This window comes from Caloenas nicobarica, chromosome 1, assembly GCF_036013445.1.
Source record: "Caloenas nicobarica isolate bCalNic1 chromosome 1, bCalNic1.hap1, whole genome shotgun sequence".
Lineage (NCBI taxonomy): Eukaryota > Metazoa > Chordata > Aves > Columbiformes > Columbidae > Caloenas > Caloenas nicobarica.
The window spans coordinates 39441099-39468542 of NC_088245.1; the positions used below are offsets into that span (position 1 = coordinate 39441099).

Sequence of the window (27444 nt, forward strand, 5' to 3'; positions counted from 1 at the left end):
TCCAGGTGAACTCCATGTCAAAGCCGTTGTAGTTCTGTATGGCCAACAATGAGCTGTGGAAGTCCTGGCAAGGAGGTATGTATCTCCATCCCCCTTCTGGGCAAGTTACTTTTGAAAGATAATTGCCTGTTAGTGCTATGAGTAGTCAGTTCTTGTCCAAGTCAGTGGGCTGTGCTGTGAATCCATAAACATTTCTTCTCTGCCAGTACCTCTGTAGAAGGAAGATAGGGATCTATAGAAAGGCCTTTAGGGGTTTTCTTTCCATCATATTTAAATTATTAAAAATGGTATATTACATTCTAATAACACATACTGTAATCACTTTGAGAACTGGCACCTGCTACATTAAAACCTCTTGGTTGTGCACGCTGCAGGAAAAGGAAGGAAACTGCAGGAAATAGGCCCATAACCCTTAACTGAGCAAATACTGAACTGTGGCTGCTTTGATATCCTCTCACACCACCAAGAGGTGCTCTTGACATGAATTTCCTTCTGCATGTGCAGCGGGGCTGGAGGAAGGCAGGCACCCATCTGGGTGGCGTTTCTTGTTCCCTTTGCTGAATTTAAGGAAGATACTAATGAGAAATAATTGCTCGGTGAGGCAGTTTTGCTCTGAGAGACTTCCAGGGCCCTGGGCTGGGTCACCTCCGAGTGACCCATCTGTGCTGGGTTTGCACAGCACTCATGTGGGACAGTGGGCAAGAGTGGAAACATGATACCGTTTTTCCCCCTACAAGAATCCAAAGCAGTGAAGAATTTGAGTAACTCCATCTCTTCCCCTCTTTCTGTGGGGTTCTGCTCCCTTAGGGAGGGTGGGAAAACTGTGAGGGGACTCTTTCAGAAATGGTATTTGCACTTCACAGCCCTGCACAGGGGGGTAGGAGCTGCGCAGGAGCTGAGCAGGAGGCTTACCCTTCAGCATGCTCAGGTAGCAGGGGGAATCCTTCCCTGGAGGGAACATGAGGTTCATTTCTTTGCATACTCAGCGCATGGCAACAGCAGGTATTCTCATTACGCTGGGCCCTGCCAGGATTTATTATATGTGAGCTATTGCTCAGGCAATCCTGAGTGGCCTTGAGAACTTCTCTGTGTGTGCTGGGCCCCCAGCAGGGAAGAGAGTAATTTGCTTCTGCCTGGCTGGGCTGCAAACTGTCCCCGTTTGCTATATTCCCCTTTTGTTTCTTTCCACTTCCCCATTCACACAGCTTCGTCCCATCGGCCTCCTGCTTTTAGTTCTTACTTTGCTGCTTCTCTTCTCAAAAACTCCCACCCCTCCCTGTTACTGTCCTCCTCTCCCCTCACTGCTGTTGTTTCTTGCTGGCTGCCACCCTTGGCTGAAAATCTCACCCTGAATTCAGACCTCAGATCACAACTGAAGTGGGGCAACACACCTCAAGCCATGGTGTTCTGCAGTCCCTGTTAGAGACGTTGTGGAGTTGCTTCATACAGGGTCTTTTTTCCAACATGGCCATACGTAGGGCTTCTCTAGCCTAAATTTACCCTGTCAAGCAAAAGCTGGGAAAAAAATGAAGTTTCCAAACCAGCCTCGCTGAACAGAAACTACCTACATTTGCAACATGACTCAAAAGCAACTCAAATTGCAAATGGTATTTACTTAGTCTTGGACCTGTCTGGCTCATGGGTTTACCTAGAGACGAGCCCTGGTGCAATCAGGGGCAAGTGGTCCATTCCTAATACATTGTATCATGGAGGCTCATCTGTTTTCAAGCTGTAATTGCTCTGAGCCTTTCCAGTTTGGGGCAAAACAACGGGTCCACTGTCATCCTCCTATCTGGAGCACTGAAAAGGGTTTACCTCTTGCACCTCTCTTCGCTATGTACCCAAATAAGCAGAAGACCATGGCATAGGCCTTTGGGCATCAAGTTCTTTGTGATGGCTGATTCACACTTGAACTTCCCTCAGATGAGAAGTTACTCACAGGCTCTAAATCATACTGGGTTTTTATGGCTTGGTCTTATCTCTTCTCTGTACTTCTGCAAATCCCCGGTGATTCTGATATCGGTTTCCATTCTTACAGACATTTTGTTCTCGGTTAGTGACAATCCCCATCTTGTGGATACCAGTCAGTTACTTCATGGTGATAAATACAAATCAATATCTGACTGTGCATTCTTTCCTGCTAGGTTCTCAGATGGTTCAACAAGATTTTTCACCTGCCTGTTGTAGAATGGAGGTAACAGGGACTAAAGATTACATGTGCAAATTCTAGATTGAGTATCAACTGCTTGACTTGGCACTTATACATGCCAGCAGCCTTCATACATTATCGGATGTTAGATATACTAAGTTTTGTAAAAGCAGATCTAATACATATCTTTGCCTGGTAAACTGTGGTATCTTCTAGGAAGGCTGCAGCAGGGAAGTGAAAAGAGCTGTTTAGAGTACTGAGGAAATAATCTATAGTTACTTTATTTCACAAGCCTAATATTTCCTGAACTACCAAGGTAAAATCTTTTACGACTTCTATTTTTTTTTTTTTTTCAAAAGCATAAAGTTTCAATCTTGCTGCACTTCTGAGTCCAACAAAAAAATCCCTCTGGCTCTTCATTCAAGTTTATCAGACACTAAGTGGCCCTTCTGTAATCTTTATAACAGCAGAGTATTTTGTTTGTTTTGTTGTTGTTTGTTTTGTTGTTGTTTCTGGCCTTTTATAATCACCATCTTTCTACATTTAAAATAGACTCCAGTTCCCTGAATTAGTAAAAGCAGCTGCAGATGGTCTATTCCAGGTACTCTGCACCAGTAGCTTTACTTACTGCCTGCATGTTTGCACCCTGAGCTATTGCTTTGGCTGTCACAGTCTGTATTTCTCCTCGCACTGGACAAGGATTATTTTATTCCAATTGTTACATGAAAAATTCTGTTATTGTATTTGCTCTACTGCTGTTCTGCCTTGCATCAAAATACTGTCTGTGCAGCTCATAATCCCCACAATATTGCGCAAGAAGTGTTACGCTCTCTCCGGACATATTGCAATCCCTAAACCAACATGAATGGCAGCTGAAACCTGAACGAGCTATTGAATTTGTACAAACCTGAACTTTGTCTCTCTGTAGATAGTTATAGGAACACAGTTGACATGATCAGCACTGAGAAATAATTTGGCACTGGTTTTGTCCCTTCGAAAGCAGTAGGAAATATTTATATTTCCTTTGTATTTACACAATCATTTTAAGCCCATATCAAGTACCAGAAAAGTGCACCCACGCTGTTGGTTTGATATTTTCCTTTGTGACCAGCAGAATCAGAGATATTTTCAGCTCCAATTTAAGTCTCTGTGTACAGACAGGGAGCATCCTTGGAGAAAAAAAAGAAAAAGGTTCATGGCAGAGGAGTCACAGGGAGCAGTCTGGAGTACTGATCTGCAGCAATCTGCCCAATCTGGCCACGCTTGATGAGATGAGGACTGGTGGTCCAGCCTGGGTGCCCCCACTACACACACTCCCACCACTTGCCCAGCCTGAGCTACCCACAGCTGGGAAGAACGTGCAGTGGCAGCAGCAATTACAGGATCTAACTCCAGTCCTGTATCAGAAATGCTGATTTCCAGGAATCTGGTTCTTCCTGTCCCAACAGTTCTGGAGGTACAGGAGAATTGCTGTACCTATGGGGTGGTGGATATGAAGAGGAGTGCTGTGGGGGACAAAAAGAGCCAAATCCCACCCCAATCCAACCCAAGACATATATGACCTGTCACAGCCTGCTTCACTTACCCTGATATTACGTAGGCCTCTCAATACCCCCTCCAACCCAGTCATCTTGTTCCGTTGCTGACACTTCTTCTTGCACAGCTCAGAGAACTTCGTTTGCACCTCTGAGCCAGGTATGTCTTGGAGCAAGGATTGGCCATTCCCATCTTTACTCTTTGCCTGTTGAAATAACCTCTGTCACCTAGAAAATGTTCTTCCTCCAGTCTCCTGCTTTTCCAAGGAGTGCATTGCTTGATGAGACATGCCCTTGATCTGCGTTGTTCTTTTCCGAGATGTCGCTGCAGTCATCATAGTGGGTTTTTTAATATATAGACCACGTTTCTCTAGAAGAAGGAAGATGCCAGAACCAGTGCCTAATACAAGAGTCAGTCTCCTGAATGTGAGCATCTTCCAGCAGAAGTTGACTTTTGCTGCATGTCGAATTCTGCTTACTTAGTTTGTATTTGACCTAAAATGTATCCACGCTGGCCTTGTTGACAACAATTTTCATGCCCTGACCACAGAACATGTGTTACTTACCTTAAAGGCATTTCCAGAGCCATTGCTGGCTGGGGTAGTGTTGATATCCACCTGAGTTCATGACAACTCTATATTGTCTGTCTGGGATGCTCAAGCAAACTCATGTCTCATAATGGTCTAGGTTTCTTCAAGAGAGGAACTGGTTGTTTTGCTCCAGGGTAAGCCTGGAACCAAACTAGTATGTGTGCCATGTGAATGAATGAGGGACTAGGGACTTGGAGAGGGAGATATACTTACGCTATACTTTGGAAAGCATGGGAGATGCTCAAGGCTTAGTTTAGTCATACGATCCTGTCTCACTTCTTGTGTACCCTCATGAAAAAATATCTCACAGGTGTTTCATTTTTACATGAAATAGACTTATGCAGTTTTTTAATGCTGCATTTCCTATTCAGACTCCTCTGGCTGAAATAACTGAAAGTAAAGTTCATCAAGGCCAACCGCTGTTAAAACTAAGGCTACCAGAACTGGGAGAATGCAACTAGAGGAGTTATTTGTTAAGCTGAATTAGTAGGTAAGGTCTCAAAACAGGACAGTCAGGGATTCCAAAAGAGAGGCTGTGGGAAGAAGGAAGCATCAAGAAGTTAAGAGATCAAGCAAGTATGGATTAGAGACACAGGTACAGGTTTTGCATTGCTCCTTGTTGAGGTGGCTGAGAGTACTCCTGCAGTGCACAGAAACATCCATTTTGGTGTCTGCAGGGTGCTTGCGGTTTGACCTGCCCACAGATACATGTATAAGGAGAGCCCTGATGAAGCTGCCTATATATGTCACCTATCCTCGAGGCAGGCAAGATCAGGTCTTTCAAGGACGTGTTTTAGGTTGACGTGTCTGCTTGATGTCAGCTGCAATACTGCTGAAACCACTTTTTTTCTTTTTTTTTTTTTTGTGGAAAGCAATGGTGGAAGGACTGGAGGTGATAGGCTGGACCCAGTCCCAGTGCAGGAACTGGGAGACTGGGCCAGCCTGAGGCAGTGAATTCTCCTCTGGTGTGGCCCAGAATCTGAAGACAGAAATTGAGTTTACAAAGGGTGAGTGCTTGGCAAGTTGTGACCCAAAGGCAGGCCTCCAATAAATTTTAAGAATGGACATTGGGTGTGCTGAAGGTCAGGGCAGATGTGGGTGTGATGGTTAGGAATCAGTTTGCATTAATAAATCTTGCCGTCTTCTCCTTCCTTTTATCCCTCACAAATAAGCTCCTAGCTTCTTTGAAAATGTTGACCCTGACCATGGAAAGAGAGTGCTGAATCTTTACCACTGACTCTTCCTAAAGATCACAGGCGATTTGTGACCCTGCCCACAGCTGTCTGTGTAGATCCATTCTGGATTTCTGCCACACCTTGACACAATGCCTTTAACGTCGGGATATCTCCCACTCTTCATTGGAGGTTCATTGGAGTGCTTGTTGCCTCCAAAGCCAGCAATGAACCTATAGCATAATCACAGCTAACAGCAAGTGTGAGAGCCTGAGAGGAAGCAAGGACAATCTGTCTTTCTCTCTGAGGCTGAATGGCCCTAGAGCAATGGACCTTAGCCAGAGTATTCAGGTAGATCCTACCTTACATGTCAAGCCTTTAAAGGGCCAGTTGTTCATAGAATCATAGAATACCAGGTTGGAAGGGACCACAAGGATCATCTGGTCCTACCTTTCTTGGCAAAAGCATGGTTTAGACAAGATGTCCCAGCACCCTGTCCAGCTGAATCTTAAAAGTGTCCAATGTTGGAGAAACCACCACTTGCCTCGGGAGATTATTCTAATGACTGATTGTTCTCATAATGAAAAATTTCCCTCTCGTGTCCAACTGGAATATTCCAGGAGTAACTTGTGCCCATTAACCCTCGTCTTTACCATGTGCCTCCTTGTAAAAAGGGAGTCTCCATCTTCTTTGTAGCCACCCTTTAAAGACTGGAACATGGTGATGAAGTCTCCCCTAAGCCTTCTTTTCTTGAGGCTGAACAAGCCCAGTTATCTCAACCTTTTCTCATATGGCAGCTTCTCAGTCCTTGGATCATCTTTGTGGCCCTTTTCTGGACCCTCTCCAGCCTGTCCACAACTCTTTTTGTACAGTGAGGACCAAAACTGAACACAGTATTGAGTAGAGTAGAATAATGACTTCTTTGTCTCTGCTGGTGATGCCCTTGTTGATGCAGCCCAGCATCCTGTTGGCTGCCTTTGCCACAGCAGCAGTCACACTGGTCACTCATATTGAGCTTCTTGTACACCAGCACCCCCAGGTCCCTTTCCTCAGAGCCGCTCTCCAGCAGGTTAGATCCAAGCCTGTGCTGCACTCCTGGATTATGTTTTCCCAGGTGCAAGACCTTATACTTGTCCTTGTTGAACTTCATAAGGTTCTTGTTAGCCTACTCTTCCAGCCTATCCAGGTGGGTTGCTCTCTCCAGAGGATCTCAGACCAGACTGAGTTAATGGGAATGTGGGAAGGTAATACCTCTTCCTTTCCTAGTGAGTCAAGAACCTTCAGCCACACAGGAGCCTGTTCTAAACAGTGCTAAGTGTACATAGGTGCTAGCTCTGACATGTTACACAGATGCTAGCTCGGACTGTGTAACAAGTCAGAGGGTCATTTATTTTTCTACACATGCAATGTCCTTGCAAACTCTACCTTGCTGTCTCAGGAAAAGATGGTAGATAGAAGTCTGGATCTGTGTTGTTTTCCTGTTCAAGGCCTGCTGTGAATACAGCAACAGGTGGGGGAGCTAAGCATGTAGGGTGCTTCAGAGGTAGGTGTTCATGCACGGAGAGGAGCCATCCCCCTATAGCTTCAGTCCTGCTAGAGGAGGCAAAAGCCCTGTTTTGGCATCACACCTGGTTTGAATTTTACCTTGAACTATTTATTCACCGTCAACAGTTCTTCTGTCTCTGACTTGGTGCTCTCCTGCACACTCCTTTTTTCCCCACATTGCCTACATCAGGGATCTACCGCATAAATCACATGGCAACCAAATACAACTAACTCAAGGGGAAGTGTACAGCCTTCTGGGGCTGTGTGGAGCAGATGGAGGAAAAAGAGCACCTTTCTGCCTCGCAAATGAGCAGAGCAGCACGTGTTCCTTCAAATCTGTCCTGCTACAGCCAGCTCTCCCACTGGCAGGAGTTTCACTAAGCCTCGAGAGAGCACTTTTTTCCTCCTCAGATTTCGGAGGTTTCCCAAGAAAAACAGTTTGTTAGTGGGGAAAAAAAGGAGTACTTAGAGTACAAGTCAGTTAGTGGTCAGTGGGGGAGGGAAAAGATGAAAAAGACTGTCTTCTCATCTCCGTTAACCACCTTCCAGTTTTGGAGTGCTCATCCCCCCACCACTTAAAGGAAGAATCTTTCCTTTAAAATGAAACCACTTCCCGAATCGGATGGGTTTTCTGAATCAAGAAGTTCCTTTCCCTCCGCCCTCCCCCCTGGATCTCAGAGTATCTCAGACGAAAGCCCGAGGAACAATCAGCCTCTCACTGCACATTTCAGCCCCCTCAGACACGTGTGTGCTCAAAAGCTGCCGGCATGGGAAGGCATTTGTGGATTCGCCTTTCAGAAGCAGCCAAGGAGCCCGTGTTAGCTGACAGCAGTATGCACACACGGTTTCCTTCACTGATGCGAGCTGATGAGATGTGGTCGGAGGGACGAGGAGAGGAAGGGCGGAGTCACAGGGCAACCCGCCCCCCAGTGCTGCTGCGATCTTGGTCACTGGCTCCCAGTCGTTTCAGTTCTGCGAAGCATCTGAGCAAGCAGAAGGCAAGGAGGAGCACCACTTCTGTTGAAAATACATCGCGCTCTTCAGGATGGATTTTTGTGCTGCTGGTAAGCCTTGACCTTCTTGTGCCTTGTTTTCTGCGAGGGCTGTGCGCTCAGTTTGACCGGGCAGAGCACACCATGGAATCCCAGCAGCAAGAGTGGACGCTGCAGCTGGTGGCTGGAAGAATGAGATGGTGGAAGATCCCTGGTGGCGCAGTTAATTCCTGTCAGTCTTGAGCATTAGGCATGGTTTCCTTTTTACTTACTCTCTCGTAAGCAAACTTCTTTCACATCGGGAGAAATTTTCCCACTGATTTGAATGGCCTTTGTGCTGAGAGTTTCTATTGCTGGTGATCCTGAGCTGAGCTGGAAGCTGACTCAGGGGTATCAAGGGTATATGTGACACTTGGGTTGAGCACCTATAAGCTTTGGCTTCTCTCCATGCAGCTCTGCCATGGCTTGCAAGCTTCTCAGTGATGTTTCCCTGCAGCACCCGGGAGATGGTTTGCTTTTGTTTGCCTCTCATGCAGTTGGGTATCTCAGTGCAACATGCTTGCAAGGCTTTTGGTACTGGGGGCTCCTTTGCTTATGTCCGTGTTAAAGGTAAATTACTATATTAGGGTTCTACCAACTCCAAGTGACCTGCAGGTGGGCCTGCCTGGTTCTGAAATAATCTCAAGAGGCAGATGTGGGTGGGGGGAGATAAGCCACATCTGAGGAACTGAAAGAGATCTCAGGTTTTATTTCCTACTTTGGCAGGTGGTGGATAAAGAGGTTGGGATTCAGCAGGGAAAGGCATACTGCCAGACCAAACATTCCTAGCCTCTGGCTGAGGAAGTATTGAGCGTGTGTCTGAGCAAAGGTGGTAAACAGGGAGATCTGAACAGAAATGGGCTGAACAAGGGCCAGGAAGAAAATAGATCATTTTGCAATGGCCCTGCTGTGTCTGACTCTGTCCTCTCAGGCTTTTGCGTTAGAGGATGTAGAGCACAGAGTGAAGGGAAAAATCAGTGCCCAGTTTCAACAACTATTCCGCACTTTTTAGCTCCTTAGGTGGGTAGACAAGGAAAGGTCATGCTCAAACTGCACACCAGCCCTGCTTGTCAGCAAAACTGGTGGAAACTATGGGAGCTGAGCTCAGCTCTCACCAGCATCTGGCTATGCATGTTGGTGAAGGCAGACCTCTCCAGATCACCCAGCCCTCAGCACCTGAAAGCAACTGTGAATAGAGCATCTGCAGGACAAGCTGGGCTGGAGAAGGGGGTATCTCATGTTTTGCTGCTTATTTTGGGGTGTCCATTCCACAGAAACTGAGGCTTTCAGAACTGATGGTCTGACGCAGTCATTCACTCAAGCTACGTGTTACTGAGTTAATTATGTCTTAAAAGTTACACGCTGCAGTAGCATAATGAGATCCTGCTAAAGGACAATGTGGGTTTGCTCAGCTCTGCCTAGAGGCAGAGCCTGAAGGCAGGCAATGCCTAGAGAGATACACTGGTTCTGGCCCATGTCTTTGCTCAGTTCCAACCTGTCACTTCACACTTGGATGGGAAAGTGGGCTTGTTTGATCCTGCTCTAGGGTGGGAGCCAAGGCTTCCCTCAGAACACAGAATCACAGAATGGTTGGGGTTGGAAGGTATCTCTGGAGATCACAGAATCATTTTGGTTGGAATAGACCCTCAAGATCATCTACTCCAATCCAATGCAGCTTTCCAGTGAGCTTTGGAGCCCTGGATGTGTTTCAAGTCTTGCAGTTGTTGCATGATTTTCCTGAAGGTCAAAGGTGTACATGCACCTTTTCCTGGAGCTGCTGCTTCCTGGAGACGCAGTGGTCCTGTTCGATACCTGTCTGACACAACAGTGTCTGTGGGGAGGCTGCTCTCCCTGCAGTAGATATCCTTTTCCAGCTTCCTTCAGGACTCTAGCAACTGTCCGGCTAAGGCCACAGAGCCAGTAAGCCAAATCCTTGAGCTCGGTGTGTGAGACATGGGAGAGCAGACTGGTTCCGTGGTATCACGTGCTAGAATGCGTGGGGTGAGAGCCAGAGGCAAAAGTGGCTGGAAGCTATCCTGATTGCTGTAAGCTGTCATGTGGGATAAGAGGACCAGGACACAACATAAATTCTTCTTCACACCTTTCCCTCCATGGCTGGAATGTGCAAATTAAACCTGTGCAAGGTCCATGTTGAATTTCTTCTGACACAAGCTGGAAGAGAACTGTGGAGTGGCTGGAGGAGGGAGACAGATTGGGCTGGAGGGAACTCAGGAGATGAAGGTGTTCTGTTTTCTGCCTGGTACCAGCCCGGTACCTGCCTGGGGAGGTGATGGTCTGTGCTAGAGATTACACAGAAGCCATATTAAAAAAAAAAAAGTAATTTCAGGTGAATTCTTCCATCAGAGAGCCTCATCCAGGCAGAAGGTGCCTATCAGGCTGCTCTGATTGTGTGTTGTCGTGGGTGGAGTTGGCCAAACCCTTTAGCAGCCACACTCGGAGCCCTACATTGCCTTGCAAATGGGTCAGCTGAACTTCTGCTGTTATTCTGTGGGTGAGTAGCATGTGGATGGTCCGTGACAGTGCTACTGAAGCAGTCGTTCTTCATAACCTTCCCATGCTGTTTCAGCAGTCTGCCTCTGCAGCTCTACTGGGTACTCACTTCCCACTTACCTCTGTGCACCAAAAGCTTCACTTGGCACCTGGATGGCTCTGCACAGCCATTTGCAATGGGAAATGAGACCAGCAAACACGGTGCCCTTTGCTGGCCACGTGAGTACCCAGACTTTCGGGTAACTCCGACCTGCCCTCCAGATGGGCAGGCTGAGGGCATAAGTCACCACAACTGCAATTGAACTCTGTGTTCTGTTTTGAGTGACAGCACTATAAATACAAGCCTCATGAAGAACTGGCAGGTCTTTCCATCTGGGTCTGCCCTGAGGGTGGGGAAACAACCTCAAAAGCAGGTGTGAGCCCCAGAAGTGTGATGCTGATGTGCTTTCCTTTCAACTTTTGGTCTCTGAAAATAAATTCCAAGCAGCAACTTAATGTCAGGCACTGGAACAGGCTTCCCAGGGAAGTGGTGGAGTCACTATCCCTGGAGGGGTTTAAAGGCATATAGACGCGGTTCTTAGGGACACGGTTTAGTGCTAGAGTTAGGTTATGTTTGGACTCGATGATCCTGAGGGTTTCTTCCAACCAAAATGATTCTATGATTCTATGTTTTTATAATTCTATGTTCTCTTTTGAAAAGATGCTAACCATTTTTTGTGTCATGTGTGTGAACTGGAAGACTTCAGTGCTGGTTTGGCTGACAGCATCCCCCTGAAACCTGCTGGTGTTTTCATCAGGGTGAAATTTTCCCCTGTGCAGAGAACCTTGACCAGGGCTATGCTTCATCTGTGTCCTGACCTCGCCCTAGAGGGAAGTGGAACTTGGTGGCACTGAGGACTTTGGCAAGGCTGAAGCTGTTCCTCAGTCACCTGCTGCAGGGTTGAATTCAGTTGGCCATTGCAAGCATCTGGAGTGAGCCAGGCTGTGTGTCACTCGGAGTGTCCCTCTCCTGCTGGCTGGGCTCATTCTCATCATGGAGAGGGATGGAAGGGCAGAGCAGCCACCTCTCGCTATCTCATCCACTGCTTGCTCAGCTACCTCTGCTGCCTTCTCTGCCTTTCTGTGGATGGTTCCTCAAACAAACCTTTTGTGTTCACTGTCCCTAACTGCAGACCCCAATGTGTGCAATAACATTGGTGAGCAGCTTCAAAAGAGCCTTGAGCAGAGCATTAGGCCTTCTGGTAGGGAAGCAGAGTAACATGCAGGCACTGACCTCAGAATTATTTTCCAAGGCAATCAGGGACTTAATCTGTTTAGGAAACCTTGGAAACCTTGCAAGGACCCTCTCTGCAGCTCAAACTGAATTGCTCTGAAAGTTTGATCCATCCATTTTTTCCTCCCAATTCCACCCTTTCTTTGTTTTTCATCCCCTGATTCCCTTCCTGTCTCCATGACCTGTATGCTCTTTCTCCCCCACCCTCCCCACACACAGTCCTTCCCACACTTTTCTCATTCTGACAAACTGGAGAGGTAAACCACTTGGGAGCTGAGGTTATCAGATATTCAGGAGGAAGGCATACTGAGTTATTTACGGACTTATTTGGGGTCGTGTGGGTGAGATGGTGTCCTCTGGGAGCCTCATGTCTCTTTGAGATGCTTTAGGCTGCTTCAATAGACACAGAACAACTGAAGCAAAGCAACCAGCCACACCACAGACTTCACTAATGGAGGGGTGGAAAGGGCGGTTCGTCAGATATGTCCTGCTACGGTGCTTTTGTGGAAAGAAATACAGGACAAAAGGTCTTAGTGATAATTTGTCGAGGAATCATGCTAGTGATTCCACAATTACCAGCTCCCATAGGGGTGAGGGAGATAAATCTGGGGAGACCAAGAGGCTGGCCTCATATCCTGCAGATGCCAAAACCACAGGAGAGATGAAATAAGCTACAGGACTCAGGCAGCACTCACAGACGCAGGGCTGACATTCAAGGGGAAGTCCGCAACCTGCCTAGCAAGCCACAAAGCAACTACACAGGGGTTTATTGTTGTTTCTGTTTGTTTGTTTGCTTGCTTGTTTGTTTGTGTGTTTTGGCCTGACATACAGATTTGGCTGTTGCGAATTGCTGGATGCCGCAGGTTTTCCTCCTCTGTTGACTGGCTTCAGCTGTCAGTCAGCTTCTTTCAGCTCTTCACAAGGGCTGCTTGCAGAGCTGGGTCGGGGGGGACATAGGTCCTTTCCAGCCCAGGCTTCATGCTGGCTCTTTGCCTAGTGCTTTCCTCCCAGAGGCTCAGCAGCCTCTCCCCAGGGAATGCAATGCTTGAGAACAGCAGGAGGAGTGATGGGGAGAGGCTGCAGCCTGAGAATCACAGAATCGTAGAATAGTTTGGGTTGGAAGGGACCTTCAGAGGTCATCTAGTCCAAACCCCCGGCAATGAGCAGGGACATCTTCAATAGATCAGGTTGCTTGGAGCAGTAATAGGACAGACTTAGCACATTGAAACCCAACCAGCTGGGAGGATGGGGGAAAAATTTGGACTGGAGAAGGCAGGTCTCTCTGAGTTGTTGTGGTCATAACAGGAAAGAAGCACATGGACTCTGAGATGACTGTCCTTGTCCCCTTTTCCTTCTGTCTGTCTTAGCTGGTTCCTTCCCCTTTTTCCCCATTCATATTTATAGCAGTTGTTTTGCATGTGAGATCCACACTAAGAGAATTTCCAAGGCAGCTGGTGCCACTTCCCCTTTTTCCGGGAAGACGGGACACCCAGGGAATTTTGGCTTATGAAACAGTGGAGCAGGACATCCAGTGACCTGACCTGGCTTCCCAAAGAAGCTTTGTCTCATAGTGTTTAGGTGCAGCAAGTATCCTGACTGCAAGCTCTGCAGTGACCTCCCAGGAGCTCCAGTCCTCTCAGCTCGCACACCTCCTGATTTTTTTCCTGGAGCTTACTATCTACTTTGTCTCCCTAGGGCTGCAGCATCCTCTTTCTCCTTGCTGAAGAGGCTGTGCCTCACCTGGATTATATTTAGCACCACTGCTGTCACCCTAACTCTTCTAGGTCTTTTATGAATCATTCTGTGGTCGCTTTGGCTCTGCTGGTATCTGTTTGAGTTCCTGTACATTACAAGGAAGCCTACTCATATTTCTTCATTGTCTGTAGTCCACATAACAACAGCCACCCACAGATGCTCCTTCTTCAGCAAGGCTTTCATCCCCCCTGATCTTGCCTTCAGACTTGAAAAACCTTGATTCTCTCTCTTAATCCATTTCTGACTCTAGCTGCAGTGAATCAATCCATGAAGCCAATGGCTCTTCATGGGAGCTTTAAATGCAAATGAAGTATTTATGTCACAGCTTTGCAGAGGTAAAGGTCTTGTCCATAAAGATCCCTGACATTGAAACTACCACAGATCATTTGGTTAGATCTCTTCATTGTGCTCGTAGCAAGCAAAATTGGTTGAGTAGGCAGGGTGGGATGCTACAGAGTTAGATCAGAGGCTACCAGCACAGCATCTGGCTGCTAAGAGGGCTATCTGGGTCTGTGCTGCTTGCTCTGGACTGAGAACCATCTGCAGGGCAAGATTGAGGTGCAGTGGTTGCAACAGCAGGGAACATAGATGCTGGAACACAGAAATCAGAGTTGCTGTGGCCTGACCCTAGGAGAGTGTCTGAGGCAGATTTTCCTGCGATATGTTGGCCCCAGTACTATTCTCACAGGCATCTCTTCATTCTTCCAGGGTCATCTGGCTTGAATGAGGCTGAAGAGGCTGAAATAGAGACAATCAGGCAGCACAGACAGGAGCTTTTGGAGGACATTAAGGTAAGGACCATCCTGTTTCTCCTGTCTGCCTAGCCTTCTCAAAAATATTTTCACCAATGAGTGTCTTCACTTAACAGTCCAGGCCATGTAGAAATGCTCCTGCACAGGAGACACTTGCTCTGGCATGATCCAACTTGAATTCTGACCTTCAGGCTGCCCTGGCACATTTGCCAGCAGTGTGCATCCAGCCTGTGGTACTCTCTGCTGCGGGAGTCATCAGCTACTGTAATGGGATATTTGAGAAAGGCTGGTCAGCTCATTAGCAGGGATGAGCTGGGATTGCATGTTTAGGATTAAGGAAATGAGTATGAGTAACCCATACTGGCAGGGATCTGGCTCAGCATATATGATTATTTTTAATTACCGATTACTCACTAATGACTTATCAATCCTAGTTACCTGCTGCATCCTCCTGTGTTTTTCAATATTTTGTTTTGTTTGTGGATGTCCAACAAGTCCTCCATGAAGCATCCTGTCTCTTTAGAGAGGTTTCATGGCAGGACCTTCCACATACATTTCCATGATTGAACTTGCTTTTCTTCTTTCCTTTTAGCAAGCTCAAACATTTCTCCACTGACTCCTAAAATTTCTGAAAGTGGCAGATTCAAAATCAGTCAGTAATACCACATCACAGTCATGCATAGTGCTGTACACTTTCTATTCTGTTCTGCCTTCACTGCCATGGAATGTGGGTTCCCACTTGAGGGAGCTTGTTGCACTGAATCATTGGTCCTGCACTGATTTTCCCACAACATGAAGATGTCCGGATGTCTGGAGAATAGGTGCAGTATTTTCTTGTGTAAAGGTTTAAGCCAAATTACCTATCACTTCTCAGGCTCCCAGATACACCATCTCTGCTGCAAAATCAGAATGGTGTCTTGTCCTTCCTTGCAAAAAAGGTACATGCAATGTGTATGTACATGAGAAGCTGTGGATGCCCCCTCCCTGGAAGTGTTCAAGGCCAAGTCAGATGGGGCTTTGAGCAACCTGGTCTAGTGGAAGGTGTCTAGTGGAAGGCAGAGGGGTTGGAACTAGATAATGTTTAATGTCCTTTCCAACCCAAACCATTCTATGATTCTGTGTGGTTTGCCTGCGTGTGGTTCTTATTTCTTCAGTTTTCAGAACAGGCAATGGGCACTGTAGAAGGCAGAATATTTGAAGGGAAATACTACATTTTTTTACCCACAATAGACAGAGAAAAGCTGCCAGACTACACAGGCCCATTCTCTAAATCTCAAAGCCATTAACCAATAGGGTATGCATTGTCCAGCGGAGCAGAATGAGTTTAGGTGAAAGAGTACCTATAACTAAAGATATTCTCCCAGGCAAATTTCATCAGAAAGTATCTAGCAATGCCCTTTAACACAAAGACTTGGGGGGATGTCTGCTGGGGGGAGAGGGAGGAGGGGAGAGGATGGGTCTAGACTTGCCTGTTATACTGCCTGAAGACAGCAGCGAATAAAATAACAAAACTGATGAACATTTGGAATTCAAGGCTAAGATCATGGCTTTGTTACATTTGTGCAATACCTAAAGCTTAGTGATGAACACTCCCAGCTTTGACAGGCTGATGAAGCACAACAGAATGAAGGCCAGAGAAAAAGTGAAATCCAAAAGCTGTATTAGATCATGAGATATTGACAAACTTCACAGTTTCGCTATCTGGGTGCATATCATGGCCACACTCTCACTCCTTGTTGAGGCAATATCTGTCATAAAACAACCCTTCTTCCCCTGCCTGTTCTGGTTTTCATGGGGAAAAATTTGGGTGATTCCTGGAAGAAAGCGGTGATACAGTTTGGCTCTGAGGGGGCCATAACTGCAGGATGGAAACATGGAGGTACAGGCATCTTGATTTCCTCGATAATGCAGAATATCCAGCCAAGAAGGCCATGGCCTGTCATGGGCCTAAAGGAAACTGAATTCTACGATAGTTTTGGTTTTATTTTTGTTTTTAATTTGACAATGATTACTCCTCTTTTATTCCTCCTCTCTTCTTTCTTCACCTAAAGGCAGGTATCTGCTTACTGGTATTTGAATGATAGATATGTTAAAAACTCTCGTGTTTCACACCATAGCCACTTCAGGTTCATGTTGACCTCACAGTCACTGGTTCCACTTCCCTTTTCCTGGATGTGTGGCAGGGCTATGCAAAGTAAAAGCTGGAAGGAAATGGGCACGATGGAAGGAGCCTCACATCTGGCATTGTTTGAGGAACTGAAATCAACACTGGGGTAGAGTTATCTGACTCTCCACACTGGCTAAGCTTGATTGACAACAGACATGACAATATCCTTCTGCCCTTCTCTCCCATTGTTTTCAGCTGTAATCCATCAGGGTCACCCCAGAGCAGTGCCCATTTCACAGACATCCTTGATCGATTGTGACCATCTGACCTATCCTTTTCCTTTGATCGAGGGAAGAAGTAAGACACAGTCTGTATGTGTCTGCTGTTTTTCCCTCCATCGCCTTCATCCTCCTGCTATTTCTTTTGCAGAGGCTGAAGGAAGAGATTGCTGAAGTGTTTGCAGAGATTGAGTGCTTCCAAAATGCAGCGGAGAGGCAAGAGGCAGACAATAATCCTGGGGAGCAGACCAGGCAAGTGGGACGAGATGGATATTCCTTTATTTACAAAGCCTCTGTCTTGATCTTGAGAAAACAAAAGCACTGATGGGATTTGGATCGCAACAAGGACATGGAAAAGAGGCCAGGAATACCCTTCTCTCCTCTGGGATTTCCCTTTATTCCTGGATAGAAATTCCTGTTCTGGAAGACATCTGTCCTTGACATACCTGAGTTACCTTGTGAGGTAACTGAAACATGGCCCTTTATTCTAAGCTTGACTTTCCTTCTTCTTCTTGTTTGCAGCAAACTATCACAGAGGGATAAACTTCTGTCCCTGGGCCGGAAGAAATTCAACATGGACCCTGCAAAGGTAGGATTTGCTCATTTCACCTATGAGGAGAAATCTGGAAGAACTTCTGTTGGCTACTGGTCCACTTGCAGCTACCCATGCCAATGAAATTATGGCATGGGACTGTGGGGATGGTTTCCTACTCCACTAAGGCTCCAGTTAGTAGCACCCTCCTTCCTATCCCTGAATAAAGTCTTCTGATATGATCAAGCTGTGTTGCCTCCCACCATCATGTGCCTATAGGCCATCCCAAAAGATGCAATCCAAAACTAAAAGAAAAAAAGGGAGGATGGTTTAATACTGCCAATGCATCAAGAGAGCCAAATCCCCTTCAGCCCAGCTCTTTTTGCCTGTGAGAGGCTAAGAATTTGCCATAGTGTGATAGAGGAGAACGAAGTAAAAAGAAGTTGAGATGTTCAAGAGTGTGTCAGGTTCCTTGGCTCATTTAGAACTGAAGAGGACAAGCTGCCTTTGTCATTTTGGATATAGTTTTTGTTTTGGTAGTACTGGTGGGATTGTGGAGTGAATCCAGGTTTTCCACTTTCTGGGACTCTGCCCAGCGAGGTCCAGCCTTCATAGCTTTCAGCTCTCTGCAAAAAGCTCTAAAATTGTCATGATTATGTAGAGAAGATGTGAGAAAGACAGTTCCCTCTTCCTTCCTCTTCTCTGGTGGGCCATTTTTTTGAGCTCTGTAAGGAAAACCACAAGCTGCGATTGAATGATTGCTCATCGTCAGCTAACCACTACAGCTAGCATCTGAGGTGGCTGCTGGTCTGAGCGACAACTTTTCATGCCTCCTCCTCTGCCCCACTGAGACCCTCAAGGTGCCTTTTCCCCAGTGTCCACACCACAGCTGGAGTGCTTGCCAGTCCCCTGGGTGTCCCTCTGACACCGAGAGCTGTCTCACAGCAGTGATATCAGCACTTCCAGCCCGCGTGAGAGCAGGTTTCATTCTGTCTTTCCGTCTGACCTTGGTTTGAGGCCTCAAAGGCATCTGGCTGCGGCACCGAGCCGTGCTGTGCAGAAATACCTGAACTAGTTCTGACCTCAAACTAGTTTAGCTTTGTTAGTTCAATGCTGATCAGCCTGGTCGAAATGTCATCCTATGTGCCTATATTATTTTTACTTTAGGATAAGCATATGCATATCTCTGTTTATTGCTTCCCTTTTGCTACATGCTACATAGGCTGACAGGTGCTGCAATGCAAGAAACTTTCTTTGCCCCTCCTTGCTAAGGTTACACTTCATCTATGCAATGCCGATACTTTAAATGAGTTCCTATCTCCAAGATCTCAGAGCAAGTTCCTGAGGCTAGAGGAGGTAAGCGTTAGGAATCTGGCTGAACAAAACCTTTTAGGAGAAACATTTTCTTCTGGAAAATGGAGCCACATCATCACTGCGATGCTTTACAAAATTAAATTGATCTTACTGAAATTCTGTCTGGGGAAAAAGAAAGGAAAATAGTGTGGAAAAATCTCACAAACATTTCAATTTCTTCTTTTGAAACTGCTTTTTCTTTGGGGCATTTTAGAAATAGTTTCTTATATATTACAAGGCAAAGTGAATTGATTCTGTTGAAGTAGAACATTTTGATGGATCTAAACCAATTTTCATTCCTGTATTGTATTTTGTGAGGAGAATTGCAATGTGGTCTGGAGATATGCAGTGGTTTTAGATATTGCTAAGAATCAGAACAAAAGCTGTGACTTCGAAATTCATGAAATTCCCTTTAAAATAGAGTATCAACTCTTTTCACAGCCCAGCTCAGACCCTCTGTATTCCATAAAAACATACTCCATCCTTATTGGCTGGGCAGGATGGCGCTGAAAAGATTGCAGACTTCTCTGTTCTGTGGCATAGAAGAAAATTTAGGAAAAATAATTTTGAATTGTCTCAAGCCCATAGTTTTGGCTGAGTACATTTTTATTGTCATATTTTTCAAACAATTGGGTTTTTTTGTTAATTCAGAAAAAAAAAGACATTTAGGAAGAGAACACTGAGATATTTTGATTGAAAATGTTAAAATGAACTATTTTGACTTTGCCTTAAATCTACCTGCCTTTTGGACTTTTAACCTACATTGCCGTTTTTTGTTTGCTTGAGTTTCCATCCCAGTGAAACATTTATCCAAATCTAGGAATGAAACGGAAGTGGGACTGATGCACCATGGTAGGTTAAAAGGGATGGACTAAGGGTGGGAACATGGCTGTGGTCTCCCATTAAGGTGCTGGGGAGTAACAGAGGAGGTAGCATCATCAAAGCCAAGGAAGGCTGACATAAGGGTGTTAGGGTCCTACTTTCTTATCAACCCACAGAGATGTCTTACTTTACTGTCTTGCTTCTCCTTCCCCAGGGGATCCAGTACCTGATTGAGCATGAAGTGTTGTCCCCAGACTTGCAGGAGATCGCCAAATTCCTCCACAAGGGTGAAGGCCTGAACAAGACCGCCATTGGAGATTACCTGGGTGGTAGGTGAGCAACCCAGCCAGGATGAGGAGGCCCTTTGGAGTCCTGGTCCTACCTGACCCATTTCAACTACTATTTTAGATGACCCCTGGCAGACCTCAGTCAGGTGCCAAGACTAAATATACCTCAAACTGCAGTGGGCTGGGTGGGCAGGACACTCCGTCGTGAGGGGGGCTTTGGAGTGTGACTAAGGCTGGCTGTATGGGATACCTGTCCTCCTGCCTGTAATGGGGTCAGTCTTCCCAGACAAGAGTATGCATCTTGGCTTCTTGTTGGTCAGAGGGAAGTGAAGGCTTAGATGGAGCCAGATGCATATCATCACACCAAGGGGCATCCAAACTGAGCAGGGTCAGAGCTCTCTTCTGACCTTTTCTCTGTATCCTCTCCCAGGGACCCCACAAACATTCAGATCCTCCAAGCCTTTGTGGCATGTCACCAGTTTGCCAACCTCAACCTGGTGCAGGCGCTGAGGTGAGTCAGTGTGCAGGATGCAGGGGATGGAGCAGGAGCCTGCTCAGCCACTGGGTCTTACCACCCAGGTAGGTTGTGAAGCCCTGCTGGGTGGAAATGGATCTTCCCAAGGCCCTGCTGTATGTGTTTGCTCCAAGACTCTTGCTCTGTGAGGTGTTAACAGCTTTTCCTTGGGAAACTCTTTCATGGCCCCTTGACTGGACGTGCCATAGAGAAGATGGGGAAAGCAAGGTGGATCATCATGGATTTGATGCTTGGGGGGACAGGGCAAGTTATTTTTTGCACCAGGAAACGTGTCTGTCCACAGAGCCCATTATGTCAGTGACAAAATGACTCTGGTTTAGGGCATCTTGGTTTTTTATACACCAGCCTCTTGGCAGGACCCTTTCTCTTGAGGACTCTGCTGCCTTGCAGAGCACTCATTAGGAAAGAGTAGCTGTGATTTCCAGGATGCTTAGTTCTGCTTCCTCCTTTGAGTGTGTTTGAGGCTGATAAGCCCACGTAATTTCTAGCAAGAGGAAACCTCCTGCTTCATGCACTGTGTTCTCCCCAGTATGATGGGACGACTTCTTTTATTTTCATGGTGCCCCATGGGCTGAGGGAAGGGATAAAATTCCCTTGCACACAATCTGACTAACTCTCTGTCATGCTGCTCCTGATAGACAGTTCCTATGGAGCTTCCGGCTGCCTGGAGAGGCGCAGAAGATTGACCGGATGATGGAGGCCTTTGCAAACTGGTACTGCAAGTGTAACCCAGGAGTATTCCAGTCAACAGGTAGTTATGGGCACAAGAAGACCTGTAAAGCTGAACGCCACTCTTTGCTAGAGAGAGGAACTTTCCTTTTACATTCACAAAGCACAGAGGGCATCACTTGGAAGTGTGGATGTTTCCCTTTAAGCTGAATGAGGCAGCCCAGTTCCTGTGAAGCTTTTCAATAGACTGATGGTCTCCAGTCCTCCTTCTGCTACTATGCTCCAACCCATCTCCATGGGCAGTAGTCTTGAGAAGCTCTCCCAGCCCCACATGAGGTATACCTCATCACAGCAAGGATAGCACTGACAGACATAGGTCTGTAGAAACTTTCCTGCTGGCAAAGCCATTATCAGGCCAGATCTACCCAATTTGCCTCATTACCTTGAGAGGATGGAATCACCTCCACCATAGGAGATCAACTCTCCTGTAGCCCTGTCTGTCCCTCTTACTCCTAGCAGAGGGGACATGTCCCTTTTACTTCTACAGTGGAGGGAATGAGGCTGTGCTCCAGTGACTGGAAACCAAGCTTCCTGTTAGGGTCCAGATTGATCTGCCCTCTAAGATAAGTACCACCCATCCTGGTTTTCTTTCTCATTGTCAGATACCTGTTATATACTCTCCTTCTCTATCATCATGCTTAATACCAGCCTGCACAACCCCAATGTGAAAGACAAACCCCCCTTTGAAAGGTTTGTATCCATCAACAGAGGCATTGACAATGGAGGGGACCTGCCAGAGGAGCTCTTAAAGGTAAGAAGACCTCCTATTTTCTCTTAAGTCCCTCTTTTCACTCTGGCTTGGAGGCCACTGAGAAGCAAAGGTCCTCAGGTCTCAGCGTAATACAGGCCTACTGACCTTCTGCCATACAAGGGGAAGAGCTGTGTGAGGGAAGAGAGCAGTATGTATAAAAGCAAAGCTGGAAAATGTGGAAACTGCTTGGAGAGGGGCTGTGCAAATGCTTGTTGGTGAGGACATGGAGCAAGAGAGAGGGGCTGGAGACATTCGGGGAATAGCAGTATCGGTTTAATAAAATTTGTGCTTTTAAGTGTGTCTGTGTGAGAGAGGATCAATACTGTGACTATGTGAGAGAGGTGGACATGAGCTGCGGGTGCCTGTGTGTTATGTAGGTATGAGGCTGTGTGAATGGGGCACGCACCTCTGTGGGAGCTAGCTGGGCACCTGAATCTTTTGGCCGTCTTTGGGAGTCCTAGCCCCTTAGGGGACTGTGTGTTTCTTGTGTGTCTGTGAGACAATGTCACTGTGGCCCAGATTACAAATCCTTTTTCCTTGCTCGTGCCTAAATGTCTCAGCTGGCTGTAGTGTTCACGTCAGTCAGGACACAGGTGCCTGATCTCTCTTACACCAGGATATATCTTTGAGTGAGTAGAACCAACAAGCCCCAATTGAGTACCAGGGTCTCTTCCAGCATCTGTAAAGCTCTCAGCCAGTCCATGGTGTCTCTGATCCCAGAAGATGAAGATGCAGAATTGGGGAGACAGAGACAGGGAAGGCATCCATTAGCAAAGCTGGAGCTACCATTTTCCCAAAGGCTCATCAGGCATGGGATCTGCCCTGTGAGGCAAGGTAGACGTGGACATACTGCCTACATGTATCTAGCTTCACCCAGCCATGCTGGGGAGAATTTACTTGTGTCTTGTGTCAAAGAGACTGCCTACATCCCACACTTGGGTTTTCTGAGCAGCATCCCCTCAGGGTACAGGCTTTAGATTTTTCTCCAGAGTGTCATTTCTTTCAAGCAATTTCAAGGATGTTGCATGAGCCTGTGATTTCTTCTTTTTTTTTTTTTTTTTTTCTCGTGGCTTGGGACTTGTATAATAAATGTTGGCAAATCCAATGATGTGAGCAACATTTTTGTATCCCTTGAAAGCTAGTAACCTGCCTCCCTGTCACTCTGCTGTTATGAATGTCACCCTTTATGCCCCTCAGTGCAAAAGCCTTGGTTCTACGAAATGTGCCTCCCTGTGGTCATATAGATGTGTGCGTTGCTCTCTACATATCAAGTTCTCAGCAGAGCATTTGGTACCACCAGCCCAGGGCCTAAATGGGGCTGCGGTCCTGCTGTGTTGTGTCCCCCCCAGTGCCTTAGTACTACCCCCAGTGGCACTTTGTGACATGCTGGCTTTGGTCACTGCAGCCCCTGTTGATATGGGTGCACGCTTTTGTGTCTGTGGCTTTCCAAATTGGGTCTCTTTTTTTGACACAGGATGCAGAGAAGAGCTGGTGATCCCCCGTGAGACCCTGTGAGGTGTAGACTGAGGGCTGTTGTACCCCCCAGTGCTCACTGCCCGTCCCCCTCCCTGTTCAGCCCCCCACCCCTGTGGAAACAGAGTGATGAAGCAGATGGACCTAGGAGGGTTGTGTACAAGCTTTGTCATAAATCTGTCTTTCTTTCTCTCTTTCCATCACCAATGCTCTGGGGCAGAATCTGTTTGAAAGCATCAAGAACGAGCCATTCTCCATACCAGAGGATGATGGGAATGATCTCACACATACTTTCTTTAACCCTAGCCGTGAGGGCTGGCTCCTGAAACTAGGTAAGGGGGGGGGGATTCCCCTAGCTCCTCTGAATTCTGTGCCCGCCCCTCTCCCATCACAAACATCCCCCAAGAACCCACCAGCATCTCCGCTGTCCTTCCCTCCCGTCTGCTGCGGTGGGGTGAGGCTGACACCTGCTGTTGAAACCAGCTCTCTCCTCCCAGCCCGCTCCTGCAGGCTCTGACTGCTCAAAAAGGGACCCAGAAAGAGAATCCCTCACCCCTCCCTGTTCCCAGCCCCATCAGAGCAAAACTGGCTGCCTGCATGTGTGTGTCCACCATATGGCATCACATCAGTGGTGAGCACCACGGGTGCCACCTTGGGGCTGACATCCGGGGAGAGCTGGGAGGGTTTGCCTGTGTGTGCATGTCTGGAGCTTGTGGGGGGAAGGGAAGGATGACAGAGAATGTGACTAATGGCTTTTCAACCTCTCTGCCTTTAGGAGGACGTGTGAAAACCTGGAAACGCCGTTGGTTCATTCTGACCGATAACTGCCTGTACTACTTTGAATATACCACGGTAAAGGCTTAAGACCCATTTGAGAAACTGTGTTCTGGGTGGTTATGAGCCTCTGAGGGGCCAGGGAGGAGCAGAGGGTAGGGGGCAACTTTTCCTTACATCCCTATGCTCCCAGGCTGAAGTCAGACCTCCCTTCTCTCCCATGGTGTTTCCTTGCCTCCAGTCTTGAGGGGGAGAGAGGCCGGACACTGCAGATATTGCTGTGATCTCCTGTTAACTTAGCTCTCCATTGTGTAAATGGAGATGGTCTCCCCAGGCGTGCACTGCTCTTGTCAGCTCCCCAAAGGTTCACATCAGAGAGGCCACAAGTAGTGGCATAGATTGGGGGAGCGTGCTGGGTGTTAATTCACATTTCCTTGTCTTCAGGACAAAGAACCTCTGGGCATTATCCCCCTGGAGAACCTATCAGTCCGGAAGGTGGATGATCCCAAAAAGCCAGTAAGTCTCCATTGCTTGGTTCTCTGCCAACACAGGCAGTCGGAGGGTAGACAGGGTGCACACACTCTATTTTTGCCATGCTTCTCAGAGGGAAGGTGCCATTCCAAACTGTCTTGTCACCCATCTAAACATGATGGTATCTAAACATGATTGTATTTTACCAGGGAAGATCTGGTGAAGGGAGAGCTATCGTTTGGCTGGCTCATTGTATGTGTGCACATGTGTGTGTGTATGGGGGGGCAGAGATGAGTGCACACAGCTGACTCCCCACTCATTTTGCACCAGGAGATGTGGGTTCAATTTCTCTCCCTGGGACTCTACATAATGAGTTACAGCACGTGTACAGCAGACAATGCTGTGGTGTTAGGAAACTTGCCCAGGAAGTGACACTCTCTATCTGTACATCTTCTATGGACACTCATTCTTTGATGTGGCAGAAGTGCCTTCTGTCTGTGTGGTGGCAGGCAGAAGAGAGAAAGTTGCATCTACTTAAAAGCGGAAGAGATCTTCATGAGTGGAGCAGAGTGACAGATCCCAGAAGGTGTTTTCTGGTAACTGTTGATGCTCCATCTCTCCATAAAGCTTGTTTTAGTGTTTAGACCTTCACAGGGGGAGTGTGTTTACATGACAGGTGTGGCCTGGAGATCTAACTCATCAGGGATATCTTGGGGTGGGGAATGAAAGGCTCTGTTGCATTTCAGAGACAGAATGCTCTCTTCCCCTTTGGAAACTCTCTGAGCCTGTCATCCATGGTTGAAGGCAGCATGGTTTCCTTGGTCCACCCTATCCTCCCCTACTGCTCCATTTTATTCCCTTTCTGACAGAACTGCTTTGAGCTTTTCAATCCCAACTGCAAAGGGCAGAAGATCAAAGCCTGCAAAACAGATGGGGATGGGAAGGTGGTTGAAGGCAAGCATCAGTCCTACAAGATCTCAGCAGCCACACCAGCAGAACGTGACGGGTGGATTGAGGCAATACGGTGAGGAGACCAGAACTGGAGGCCTGAGCTTGCCTTTGTTCAGTCTCAGGGACAAATGGTCATTGGGTGTATTTGGCTATCAGAACATGAAAAAGGGGTTGGAAATAAATGTTTGCAGTCTAGTAACTGCGGTACCTCTTGACTTCAAAGAGTTTGGAGGTCCCTTCTGGAGAATCTCTAGCCACAGCTAAATCCTCTTCTGTGGGCCTGCAGACCTCCAGTCCTACCTTTTGTTGAGTGGTCTCTCTGTACAAGTTCAGTTAGGCTGCCTGTGCTGCTGTCCAGTATTTACTTACTTTTGCTCCCATTTCCTCTTATTTCCAGGACCAGCATCACACAGGATCCTTTCTATGACCTGGTGTCTGCGCGTAAGAAAAAGATTGCCAGCAAAAACTGAGCCCTGACGTGGTCACCGACAGCAGGAGGATGTAATTGTTGGACAGCTTCCCTCCCATGCTGGGCTCTTCCAGTCAAGAAATTTGGGAGGACTGGTTCCCTCTGCCTCCCACTTGGCAGGAAGATGACTGACAGGACAACTTGCCAGATTTGATTCTTCCTTTTCCAAACTGAAGGCAGAGGCGCAGGGTGCAATCCACTGAGGACTGTCAGAAATATGAGCATGGCACTTGCCATGTCTGAATGCAAAGGCTCAACAGCAACTGGTCTTTGGGTTCTCCCATATAGCCCCAGGCATGTAGGACAGGATCTGAGGGGAGAAAAGAATGTCTCCAGAATGTCTCCAGCCTCTCTTGCCATCAAACCAGGCCTGAGTATTTTTCTGTGAGGAACCATATAGATGCTCTCGGAGCAGCTGAGCGTGGTCCAGTCAGCTGCAGAGCAGAAAAGCCCCAGTGGTTTATCTTCCATGAAGAGATGTGTTGTGGAGTTGGGGACACTGACATTTAACACCTCACTGTGAAACCAGAGGCCAAGAGAAGATAAGAAGCCCTCTGCTCAGAACAGAACCCTCTCTACCTCTTCCTACTGCTGTCAGGGCTGTAATCCTGGGAAGTCCCTGCTCTGTAACTGGGTTATAGGTTTTAGAAAGTTAAAGATGTTGGATAGGGAAATAAGGGGTAACTGAGTGTAGAGAGGCCATGGGACCAGGGAAGCAGCTCTGGCTCTTTCATCTCTCTGTTTTGAGACTCAGGGACCACCACAGGTCTCCCTAGGGAAGAAACCCAAACACTAGCTCTCCTCCTGGCTGATGGTCCCCCAACAAAAGTTTCTTCCTTCTACCATCCCAGAGGCCTGGGCTTTGTATCTGGAAGGCCTGCAGCCAGAAGGCATGAAAAATTGGAGGTGCGTACACACCACATGGACAAGCACACACACACAAAGGCATTCCCATCTTCAGACATTGGTTTCATCTGGAGTCTTTTTTTTTTTTTTGTCTCTTGTGTCAAGAAAGAAATAAAAGTGCTTGAAACAAGCCCCAAACTCAGGGTAACGTGATCATTTTAGTGATAAAGGCAGAGGATGCAAGATAGAAGCGTTGTTTTGCTGTGACTGGCGCAGCAGCCTGAGCACCACTGCAGCTCTGCACTGCACCTAGAATGCAGGCAGCTGAGCACCGGGCATGCAGGCAGCATGGGAAGGAGCAGAAGTTAATGGGACAGTAGGAAAGGCGCAGGGAGCTGTGACCCTGTGAGCTGGCAGCAGCATGGAGGCAAATACCAGGGACTCGCTAGAGACAATTAGACCTGCAGGGTCAGAGGACATGATAAGGTATTGCTATTTCATCTGTTACCTTTCGGGTCTCTTCTAGTAAACACTGGTGCTGTCTCAGTCTCCTGCCTTTTTCCTTCCTGCAGAGGGCTCTACCTACCAGGCAATCTGCAGCAGAGCCAGCGCAGCCCAATTATTCATTCTAGTTATTTTTGCCCAAGCCACAGGAATGTTGAATTAATTTCAAGAGGCAGGGAGTGTATCTCGGAGTTGAAGCACGCGCTCACCCCGAAGAAGGAACGTGAAGGTTTTCTTCTGCTTGCGCCT

At 47.2% G+C, this 27444-nt stretch overlaps 1 protein-coding gene across 1 annotated transcript; it reads left to right on the top strand.

Moving 5' to 3' along the window:
* The first annotated feature begins 7858 nt into the window (after window positions 1-7858).
* CYTH4 (cytohesin 4) lies at window positions 7859-26786 on the top strand. Its single transcript, XM_065634172.1, is given in 14 exon segments — window positions 7859-7911; window positions 7913-8055; window positions 14270-14352; window positions 16850-16950; window positions 17221-17287; window positions 19620-19738; window positions 20123-20203; window positions 20866-20978; window positions 21559-21707; window positions 23401-23512; window positions 23956-24032; window positions 24399-24470; window positions 25295-25449; window positions 25774-26786. Coding segments are annotated over 14 exon segments (1398 nt in total). The 3' UTR covers window positions 25847-26786.
* The last annotated feature ends 658 nt before the right edge of the window (window positions 26787-27444 follow it).